The sequence below is a fragment of the Salvia hispanica genome, chromosome 1, assembly GCF_023119035.1.
Source record: "Salvia hispanica cultivar TCC Black 2014 chromosome 1, UniMelb_Shisp_WGS_1.0, whole genome shotgun sequence".
Taxonomy (NCBI): domain Eukaryota; kingdom Viridiplantae; phylum Streptophyta; class Magnoliopsida; order Lamiales; family Lamiaceae; genus Salvia; species Salvia hispanica.
The window spans coordinates 11,903,955-11,915,195 of record NC_062965.1 but is presented as its reverse complement, the minus strand read 5'-3'; the positions used below and the strand labels follow the sequence as shown (position 1 = coordinate 11,915,195).

The following is an 11,241-nucleotide window of genomic DNA, read 5'->3' as shown; positions in this document are numbered from 1 at the left end:
CATTTTTCACTTCAAACTAATAATGTTAAAGACTACAAATCTAGGAAGAAAGCATAGCAAACACAAGCCATATATGATGTACCCGAAGAAAAAAAGGTCTGCATAATAGTAGTAGTATAGACAGTAGCCATAAATAAACAAGTCAGTGGAACCTCCACAACAGAATGACCTAATTAGACAAAGCAAACACAAATAGAAATGTGTGTACACATCAACCAAACAACTTTAGAGAAAAAATGAACACAAAATTTTACTTTAATTGTCAAGTGACAAATTGACACTATTACAATGTTACGAAAGATTTATTTATCAAAAAGATTAATGGAAACCATATGGTAGCTAGAATGTGACATTGGAAAGTAAATGTGATAAAATAGAAACAAATGTGAATTTGTGGAAAAGTAGCCATGTCAAAATAAGTAGATTTCTCTACTGAAAAATGAATGGATTATGTTGTGGATTCCTCCTTGGTGGCGGCTGTTGCCATCCATACCCAGACTGCGGTGGTGGCTGTTGCCGTCCATACCACCCTTCGTTCCCCATCGGATACTGGTACACCCCTCCTGTGCCATAAAACGGCAGCATGCCAAAGAAGTTGCTCGTATTCTCAGCTGGCACCCGGTCAGTAATCAGGCGCCCTCGTGGATGGGTTTTGCAGAAAAAATCTTTACACACATGGGGACTAATCTTGGGGGGAATGTAGTCTTCGCATTTGTGCTCGTCTTTCTCTTCCGCCTTCTTCTGCTCCTCTTTCTCTTCCGCCTTCTTCTTCTGCCTGTTGCTGCGGTGGTGACGACCGTCTCCACAGCAGCAGTTGGCGTGTTTTTTTCCCTTTTCGGCACGAGGTTCGGATTCGTTGTGGCTTTCATCAGCATGAGGTTCGGATTTGTTGTGGTTTTCATCAGCATGGTTCAAGGGCTGCTTGTCTGCTGCTGATAAAAGCTTGACCGGTTTGCCTAGCTTCGCAACGTTGTTCAACAACGTTGTGCCGTCGATTTCGCCAAAGACATATACAAGATTTCCTTTTTCATCTATTAGAACGTTGTCCACCCCTTAAAAATTACGCCATAGGGAAATCAGACTTGAAAATGATAACCGAAATCGATATAGAACTGATCAGTTCGACAGTTAACCGATAAAACCGAATTCAATTTAGTCCACCGTATTAAATGCACATAAATTGTACTGGTACCTAAACTTTTTCGACATTTTACATTGAAAATCAATTTATAAATATAAACTAACTTAAAATAATTTACATGCTCATCATTCCAAAACTTTTGTTGATAAGGTAAATAATGATATCAAAAATCCTAAATTCAAATATGTTTATCTTAATAATTAAGCTATTATTCAATTAAGGATTTAAATTGGTAAAATAAATGAAATCAAAATAACCTGATTGTTGAGGATTATTCAATTCTGTATAACTAAAACCTAAAGCCTAACTATTGAACTTAAAATTATGAAATTGAATTTATCAAATACCGATCTCACGGTGAATCCCACAACTAATACAGATACCAAACCATGTAAATCGATTATCGATTTAAACGATAGCAAACATTTTTTTAGTTCGATTATCAGTTATACCACCTTATCAACTATCAAAACCAAAAATTGAGGAGAAAGAAATACCTGGCATTTTCCTAATTTTTTTGGGGACACCATTGCGGCATTTGTCACAACAATTGATCCGGATAGATAGAACTTTGGTCTGCATCACACAAGAAAAAAAATTGAACTTGGAGTAAAATCAAGTAAATAAATTACGTGGCAAGGTAGGTAAATTTCTATTGGAAAATATCAATGTTATATTAAAGATTCGAAAAATCTCATCTTTCAAGAAAACTTTCACATAATAATTTGCTAACAAAATCGCATTACAAATCATTGTGCAAGTTTAAATTATTCCTTCATTGTGGAAATATTCTTCCATCCATAACTTACCTCATTAGACATTGGATCCATGTGACTGCACCTTTTGACTATTTGCGTGTCTCAAACTAACTGCACAACAACACTGTGAATCAGTCAATTAGATGAATATTTTCCGACTGAAGTACTATGATAAAATACTAGAAATACCCTCAATTCAAGTCATGAATTCAAAGTTTGAGCATCCAATTACTATAAAATACTACCTATTCAAGTCAAAAAAAAAAAGAGAAGCAATTTGACCCTGTATGCTACATAGTATACAATTTAGGAACATGAATAGGAATACCTTGAGCTTGATTGGGTTGGGATTGGGAGAGAAATCATACTTGTTCTTGAGAATTTTGGTGTGTGTGTGTATGTGTATGTCGCCTTTGGAGAGGAAGAGCAATATTGTAGGGTTTAAATGGTTTTACTCTATGCCCAAGTTGGGGGATTTGATTCTCACACGGTTTGAAGGTTAATTACCAAAATTATTGGAATTTAATTTAAGGAATTAAGGCAAGAATCAATTCACCAATTTGAAAAGATTTGAGGCATCAACCTGGCGCTGGAATTGGACAAGAAATCTCTTTTTCTTTTTCTTTTTTTTTTTTATTTGGGTTAAAATTTCTTAGAAAAATTTTGAGCCCACGTCACTTTAATTTCAAGGCCATAAAAAAAATTTCTTTTATTTCTCTTATTTGTATAAATTAAACTTGTCTAACATGACTTCTCTACTGCCAATGAGACATGATTCATCAACGGATGTCGATCAAACATAACATTGCACTACTTCAAAATTTTAAGAGAGAAAGTTTTATAAAACCAAGATCAATACATGACTCTTCCTTCACTATAATTCAGCATTACAATAGTGAAGCTTCAAGCTTTTAAATATATGGAGGATGGAGAATGGGAGAGGAGAGCAATTTGTTCACGCTTTATGGAAAATATTCTGGACTTGTCTCTTTTCATATTTTTTAATTAAGGCCCAACAATTGCATCAAAAAAGACGATTCCTTCACCTTGGCGGCCCCCATATTCCGGCCCGACATCATGTGTCGAGGTAATTAAGGCCCAACAATCATGAACATAAGTAGCATATCTAAAATTATTTTCTAAGTTTTCCATTATTATTTGCTACTTTAAAAATATCCACTTATAAATAAGTAGTATCAATTAAAATGTACTTGTAAATATGATTGTAGCTGCTACTGTGAATTACTGGGATTTAATTCATGTTCAGTTGTATCAAAGGAGGATTTAATTGCAATTTTCAGAAATTGAAAAAGTTAGTTTGCAGTGCTACCCTATGATTTGGGATGGGTTATGATTGAAGTTGAAGCCAAATTCAACTCCAAAGACGGGTCATGGAGTATGGTTGGAGATGCTCTTACCATTTTGGATCTTATTGCCTTGCTCACTTTGCTAAGATTCTGTCTCTCTCCTTCCCAAATCCGGCGGCTGGGAGTCGCCACCGTTCGGGTAGGAGGTCGAAGGGCCACCTTGTTAATGCAAAAATGATCATTTCAAAAATATGTTATGCTTTTTTTTTCTCACTGCTAATTATTTTATATAATTAACGTTTTTTCATTCAATTTTAAATATTTAAGAACGGAGCAGTTAATTCTTGATAATATTAATGTTTTTAGGATTTTATAACATTTGTTTTACTAGTACTCCCTCTGTCCCATAAAAGTTGAGTCGTATTCCTTTTTAATCCGTCCCAACAAAGTTGAGTCATTTCCTTTTTTAACTAAAGACAAAACATCTAATCACTCTTACTTTATTTCATCATTTTCTTTACTCTCTCTTATCTTTCCTACTTTTTTCATCTCTCCTATTTATTTAATATAAATTCTTAATCTCCGTGCCCAAAAGTTTTGTCTCAACTTTTATGGGACGGAGGGAATATTTAATAATGAAAAATAAGAATGTAAATATATATATATAAAAAAGAGAAAGAATAGAATGAGTATCAATATTAACTCTATTAAGAGTAAATGTCAAAGCTGGTCCTGACTCCTGAACATATACTCATTTTACAATTTTGGTCATATACCTTTTATCTTTTGAATTCTGAACATTTCAACTCGAATCACAATTGGTCATACACTAACAATTCCGTCAATTTTTAAACGGTTTTAACCCGATTTTGATAGTTTTAACAGTCCCATTTGGGTTAAAGCCGTTTAAAAATCGGTCAAAATCGGGTTAAAACCGTTTAAAATTTGACGGAATTGTTAGTGTAAGACCAATTGTGATCGAGTTGAAATATTCAGGATGCAAAATTTCAAAAAATAAAGTATAGAACTAAAATTATAAAATGGGTATATATTCTGGACCAGTTTTGACCTTTCCTCCTCAGTATTCAAATCTGTGTATGTTATTAATTAATGTTTGCTTTTGAGCACAACAAAGTGTGTTGTGATTTTCAGAACTACAGGGGATCCCACCCCAGAAAGAAGAGGTGGTGGAGGTGAGAGAAAAGTGGAGGAGAGACAATACATGGACAGCTTTGGCTTTCTATGGAGACAGTGCACTATACCACAAGAGTCAGTAGGCTAGGACAAGCCTATATATTTTCATTTTCTATCCTTTTCCTCCTATTTTTGTACATTCAAACGGGGCATTACAATACTCTACAAATTTTATTCATAATACTTTATCTGTGTCCCAGAAGAATAAGCATCTTTGGTTGAATACATTTTAATACACAATTGTTAAAGTAAGAGAGAAATAGAAAGAAAAAAGTATTGTTAGTGGAAAATGGGTCATACCTCATTAGAGAGAAAAATCTTTCCAAAATTAGAAGGTGCATACTTGTAGGAGGGACTAAAAAGAAAATAGTGCATACCCATGTGGGATGGAGGAAGTCTCCATCGTCTACGCACTGCTATGATGCCATCCGTTTGCACCTTTGGCCAACGTCGCACCATCAATAAGAAGCAACAATTTGGTCGATTCTTCATTTATTCTCCACAACTAGAATACACGATTGGACTCAAGCAAAAAAACAACGGTTAAGTCGATGAAGTCGCCCTGAAGGAGACACAAGAAAGACAAAGACGGTGCGGAACACGGTTGGGAGATCATTCCCAACGTCGACGATAGGGCTTCCAGGGTTGAGGAATGTTGAGGTAAAAATATATGAATCGAAAGATAAAGAGGTGAAATAGGTGTGTAATGAATATGAGACCTTGGATTATTAAAGAAGATAAAGACAATTATTGGTTATTTTTCATCTCTTCTATGCTAGCAACACAACACTTACCAAACATACCTATACCAAGCCACACAAGATTATTCAAACAACCAACATGTTATAATTAAATAAAGTTTTTCCTTCCAAAAGAGAGAAAGTGCATTCAAAGAGGTTTACAAAGGTTCCTAATCTGATATGGGGTAGGAGTACTATTCATATATTGAAAATAAGAAAATGAGGATTTACCAATAAGTTCTCATAATACACCAAACAATTCACGACTTGCCATATCAAATACTCCATTAAAATACACATAGAGAGGTACGTTGAAATTGTAATTCTCCAAACAAGTAGCAATTCACCAAATTCTGTATGTAAATATAGTAGTGGCTGTCCAATAAGCAACAAAGTAGCTTAGCAAACTCCCTTGGTCTTTTTCTTGTCAGCAACCATTTTCTTCCAAGCATCGGTGACCTCCTTCTGCACTTCAAGGGCTGTCTTCTTCACCACAACAGCATGATTCTCGTCCGCGGCAAGCTTCTCAGTGACCTTAGACGGAAGCGTGTCGAGCTCGTGCAGAACCTTTTCAATGTCAATGACGAGCCTCTCCGCCAGAGTCCGCGAGAAGTCCTCGCGGATCACAACGCGCAGCACTGTGATGTGCTGCGCGTCTGGCGGCATTGTGTAGGCAGGGACGATCCACCCGTAGCGGCGGAGCATGTCCGAGATCTCGAACTCGTTGTGGCGGCTGTTGTCCCTGAGGCTGAACGCCACTAGTGGGACGCCGTGGTCCTTGGACACGATGGTGAATCGCCCTGTTTTCTCGAGGCCTTCTTTTAGCACCATCGCATTTTCTTGGCAGTTTTCCATTATGTTGCGGTACCCCTGCATTTTATGGTTTGGTTTCAGCCTAAATTGTGACATTTTGTTCTAATAATTGTTCACCAAATGTGGTTACATACCTCATAACCCAAGCGAATGAGTTGATAGTATTGAGCAATTATTTGACTGGACCCTGAAAAATTTTGGAAACAACAAAATTAGGTGATGCATGTACAAAACAACATCATGTAAAATTGTGTCATTCAAGAAAGGGATCATCATATTCCTTGGAACGAAGAGAATATGTATGTACCTTTGGAGAAGTTGAGAGTGAATGTGGGTTGATCCGATCCGAGATAGTTGATGTGGAAAATGAGCTCATCGGGCAAGTCGTCTTTAGTCCTCCAAATGGCCCACCCGATACCTGCGTACACTAGCCCGTACTTGTGCCCGCTCACATTGATACTCTTCACTAGAGGCAATCTGAAGTCCCACTCCAATTCCGGGTACAAAAAGGGAGCAATGAAGCCACCACTAGCAGCATCCACATGAATGGGGGTGTCCCATCTGCCACATCAAAAACACCTCAAAACAAAATACTAGTGTGATCACTTTCTAATCTAACACGGGTTTATGTTAAAAAGAAAACGCACCCTGTTTCCTTGTTCTTCTCAACCAAGAGGTCGTTTAGACGCTTAACATCCTCGAATTCACCATTGAGGGTGGAGCCCAAGATGGCGGCGACACAGATAGTGTTCTCATCGACCATCTCGACGGCCTTCTCGGGGTCCATGACGTAGTATCCCTCTGTTAGTTTGACCTCCTTGAGCTCCACTTCGAAATAGCGGGCGAATTTCTCCCAGCATACTTGAACGTTGGCGCCTGTGACAATGTTGGGCTTGTCGTAGGGTTTCCCGAGCTCTTTCATCTTGTTCTGCCATTTTCTCTTGAATGCTAGACCGGCCAGCATTATGGCTTCCGATGATCCCACCGTTCCCACTCCCACCGCAGTCTCCTCGTCTCCCAGTGGCGCGTTGAATAGATGCGCGATCATGTTCACGCATCGATTCTGCTCCCACACAAGATTGAACATCGTTAAACTTTCATGAAGGAAACAAACATATTGCATACAACGTGTATGTTGATTTCCATAAACCAGGAGGTCCGTTCTTAATTCAATAATTTGCACCTGTAATATGTATTTTCTATTCCATTTTCGTCATTCAAATACTATAGTATATGATCTAATAATTAAAGTGCATAAATATTTCAATTTTATTACAGTTAAAAATGATAATGACTTATCTAAACACCATCTATCTGTTACAATTGCTTAAATTTTGAAACTGCTAACATCCTATTAGCTCTGTCATGCAAACACTTCACACAATTTTATTCCATTTTAAATAAATATTTGACGCATTCAAGATAATATTTTAATGAATATACCGTAGCATATACGGAACATTTAAGACAAGTTCCTCTCGATCTACCCAACTTGACGGGGAACAAAAATTTCGGTTTCTTCTCCCTTAGTTGGGCCAGAGTTTGGACCACCATCAAATATCAATCACGTTCGACGATATTTAGTAAATTAGGCTAACAAAAATACTAGTTGTGCAATCTTATTTTACTACGAATTATTAATTTTTCAAACTAATTACTACTTGCACTCTTGCAGATATGACTGATTTATTTTCTTTTCCACATGAAATATATGTACATATATAAACTAAAATTTTAGTAGCTTGCGGAAATTGTCTAATATTCTTATACATAAACTACGCATAAAAATAAATGGCTTCCTTCTATCTGCTAGATCTCATCAATCTTTGAATTATGAAATAATGATGCCTATGCAAGAAGAAATCAATAATAAAATTACAACAAATCATAAAGTTTGAAAATCCAATTAAATGAAAAGAATTAAATTTAAAATAGCATAAAAATCAGGGATATATTTAATTACTGTTACGAAGTCACCCTGAAATTCCAAATGGAATGATACACCCTTTTTAACTGTAATGTCGCGTGATCATCTTTCCTATATGATGACATCCACGCGTCGATTAGTGGTTGGTCAAATACTCTCTGTCACTAGAGTGTTACTTAGTAGTAATATTCGGCAAAATGAAAAAAGGAGTACTTTGCTATGACCTGGTCCCAAAAAACAAAGAGAAATAATATTCGGCGATACAGCCTATTATTACAACCCCGACAATTCAATAATATTTTACTACTCCTTTGTTAGTATAATCACTAATGACATCCAAATATACATACAATTGCAATTTAAATAATGTTAATCCGCATCTTGGAACGTGCTACCTAACATCCATGATACGTGGTTGTTACAGGCTCCAAATATATATAGTCAATTCAATTGTGAACAATATATACATATATTCTGTTTCCAAATTTGTTAAAATTGAATTTATTGACTAAACCAGAATAACCATTATCTTATTGATGTAGTATTATATAATTAAACTAATTAGATGAGTTAACCACTTAGGCATCGCGCTCACACATCGCAATCTCCAATCCATGATGTTTAATTGATATGGCACATCTTTAAGAAATATCTTAGCTACCAAAATAGTGCCTAATAAGTTGACGTGTTCAACTTAAGTTAAAGTCAATAATACGTTTTAAATCATAATCACAAATAATTAATACAGTTAATTAGCAACATCATATGATATCATCGATAATTTTATACGAATCATATGCATTTGCTTCATCAATGTGTCAAGCAAGTCAATGAAACTTTAGAAAAGTTAAAAAAAAGTTGGATGAAAATTGAAAAGCAAGTTGAACTATCCAGATCCAAAACATTTTCCTACTTAATCAATGAACAGCAAAACAGATCTAAAACTAATTAAGTACTAATCGCAAACGCAATTAAGTAGTAATTGGGGAAGAATGAAGGAAAAACTCGCCTGCAACTCGGTGGTGACGGGGTATTCATCCATGTCGACGTAGTTTTTGTTAATCGCGGCCAAAACCAGCTTGTCGCACTCCGGCTCCATCCACGTGGTGACGAACGACGCCAGATTCAGCCTCGGATTTCCGTCGAGCATCAGCTCGTCATTGATGATCTGGAACGCCGCTTCCTTCGGGATCGAATTCTCCGACATCTTGAACCTGATTTGGCACGATCGGACGTAAATCCCGGCGATTCGCACAGAAACGGAAAAAGCAGGGGAAACAGAGCAAGTGAAGACAGATCGATCTAATTTTACACATGATTTACCTCGGGAGAGAGTGGCGAACATATCGCGAGGCGAAAGTGGAGTGGACTGAGACGTCGGATTCCGAGGCGGTCTTCGAGAGAACCATGGCGCCGGTGGTGGTGGAGTAGGAGACAAGATAGTGTGTGGAAAATAGGAAGAAAATGAGATGAATTGAGGCTGATTGGTGTGTGGAAGCCGTGATATCTTACTACATATAGGAATTGGAGAGTGAGTGGGCTCTTTTGCTTCACTGATATTTTATTTTTAGCAATTATTGTGTATTGCTGGAATATACTTTTCAAATTAATTGATTAATTGCTAAACAAAAAAATTATGCGTGATTATTGAAAAAGGCTGGTTCCACTAACATTTTCCTGATGGAAATTAAACTTGGAATTGACTTTCGAACTTCAAAAATACTTGAAATAGAAATAGACTGGCTCGTCTCGTATAAATAGTCCATCAATATTAATAAATTAATTTATCGTTAAAATTGGCACTCTCTTTTTTATGGGTAAATGAATAATCCATCCATTCTAAGATAGTTGGAGCATCTTTTTTGGGCACGTGATTTTAAGAAATTGATATTTTAAAGGTTAAAGTGGAGAGAAGAAAAAATAAGAGATGAAATAAAATAAGAGAGATGAGGAAGAGTAAAATAAGCAAGTGAATAAAGTTTTTACCAAAAAAAGAATATGACTCAACTACCTTGCGATGGAAAAGAGTACAAGTTTGAAGACTGCGCAATGGAAGATTCAAACCCGAGATCAAAGGTCTCGGGCATTACCTCTCTACCGCTTAGTCAATTCACGTACACTAAATTTGGTCTCTATCTTAAAGTTGTCAAACTTGTAACACAAGATTTAAGATAGTAATATTGTTTAGTGTGTTAAATAAAAAAAATATTAAATACATTAATGAAGAAAGAAAAAAAAAAGACAATTTGAAATAATAATAATAATAATAATATAATAAAAAAGCAGCAATAATAATAATAATAATAATAATCACAAAAGATGCTCGGAGGTGTTAATGATAATTTACAATTTTTAAGAACGGAAATGCGACAAATAAAAAATTGTGACATTAATAGAAATATTGATATTTTGGCTACTTGGCTATTTAAAAATGCGTGTGGACCAATTAATGTGTATGGAAACTGGAAAGGAATATGAATTGAACTTTGCCATGTTATGTATTCGCAAAGCCGCGTCTCCCGTTTATTATACTTCTACTAGTCAGATACAGGATTGCTAATATTTTAGTTACTTAGAGTTTTGTAAATATGCGTGTGAAACAATTGAAAATTGTCCGAAATTTCATTATTGGAGTTCTTAACTTAAATATAAAAAAAAGAGGACTTTAGATCGATCAAGAAATATAATAATACTTCATCCGTTCCACCTATCCACCTTAATAGATGCGTTTCATTTTCTACGCTCCTTCTTTATATTATTCTCTTTTTAAATTTTTTTCACTTTAATTATTTATTATTATTTTTTTTAAAAAAGTGCTGAAAATTAAACACCTCTGTCATTAACATGGAACGATTGTATACTATATTTTGAGCTATGGATTGATATTCGTGCGTATTGAGTGTAAATTTTCTACAACTAGTCATCATAAATAAGAAGTGGACATTAATATATAGGATAATGTTTGTCAACTTCAACCCATATAACCAAGTCTTCCAGTTATGTAGTATAATCAAAGGCTTGAAACACGGCTATTCAAATGTTTGGATTGTAAAAAAATCCAAAATTGTAGTACGTACTCATAGTAGTTACTACTAATAAACAAGTGGTAATTTGAAAACACATCACTCAGATTTGAATCTAATTACCAATAATTTATAACATAGAGTTTGTTACAACAACTATTCTTTTCAAACTGATTTACCTCTAATTTGTTGTTCGCAGCAAATTAATTATTGCACAATATCAAAATTTACATTGTGCACGTCTCATATATCAATTGCAAGTTGCAAATAATATAGTGATAAATGAACATAATTAGTACGTACATAATCGAACTTTTTTTTAACATATTACATTGAAA

At 35.4% G+C, this 11,241-nt stretch overlaps 2 protein-coding genes across 3 annotated transcripts; both read right to left on the bottom strand.

Moving 5' to 3' along the window:
- Positions 1 to 230: 230 nt before the first annotated feature.
- LOC125223592 lies at positions 231 to 2,523 on the bottom strand. 2 transcript variants are annotated; one of them, XM_048126810.1, is made up of 4 exons: positions 2,228 to 2,523; positions 1,951 to 2,023; positions 1,639 to 1,717; positions 231 to 1,052 (listed from the first exon to the last, which is right to left on the bottom strand). In XM_048126810.1, the coding sequence occupies exons 2-4, from the start codon at positions 1,969 to 1,971 to the stop codon at positions 430 to 432; spliced, it is 723 nt and encodes a 240-aa protein (XP_047982767.1). In that variant the 5' UTR covers positions 1,972 to 2,023; positions 2,228 to 2,523; the 3' UTR covers positions 231 to 429. The 2 variants fall into 2 exon arrangements, with proteins under 2 accessions (XP_047982767.1, XP_047982758.1); XM_048126801.1 differs by having other exon boundaries at positions 1,951 to 2,010.
- A 2,822-nt stretch (positions 2,524 to 5,345) lies between these two features.
- Positions 5,346 to 9,391, bottom strand: LOC125189524 (glutamate decarboxylase). Its single transcript, XM_048086796.1, has 6 exons — positions 9,204 to 9,391; positions 8,890 to 9,094; positions 6,601 to 7,016; positions 6,261 to 6,514; positions 6,088 to 6,140; positions 5,346 to 6,010 (listed from the first exon to the last, which is right to left on the bottom strand). The coding sequence occupies exons 1-6, from the start codon at positions 9,287 to 9,289 to the stop codon at positions 5,540 to 5,542; spliced, it is 1,485 nt and encodes a 494-aa protein (XP_047942753.1). The 5' UTR covers positions 9,290 to 9,391; the 3' UTR covers positions 5,346 to 5,539.
- Positions 9,392 to 11,241: the final 1,850 nt, after the last annotated feature.

Coding starts and splice junctions, on each gene's coding strand:
- LOC125223592 (XM_048126810.1), bottom strand. CDS start 1,971: ATGGATCCAATGTCTAATGAG. Junction 1,718..1,950: donor TGGATCCAATGTCTAATGAG/GTAAGTTATGGA, acceptor TGTGTGATGCAG/ACCAAAGTTCTATCTATCCG. Junction 1,053..1,638: donor AAAAATTAGGAAAATGCCAG/GTATTTCTTTCT, acceptor GTAATTTTTAAG/GGGTGGACAACGTTCTAATA.
- LOC125189524 (XM_048086796.1), bottom strand. CDS start 9,289: ATGGTTCTCTCGAAGACCGCCTCGGAATCCGACGTCTCAGTCCACTCC. Junction 9,095..9,203: donor GTTCGCCACTCTCTCCCGAG/GTAAATCATGTG, acceptor GTGCCAAATCAG/GTTCAAGATGTCGGAGAATT. Junction 6,141..6,260: donor CACTCTCAACTTCTCCAAAG/GTACATACATAT, acceptor AAAATTTTTCAG/GGTCCAGTCAAATAATTGCT.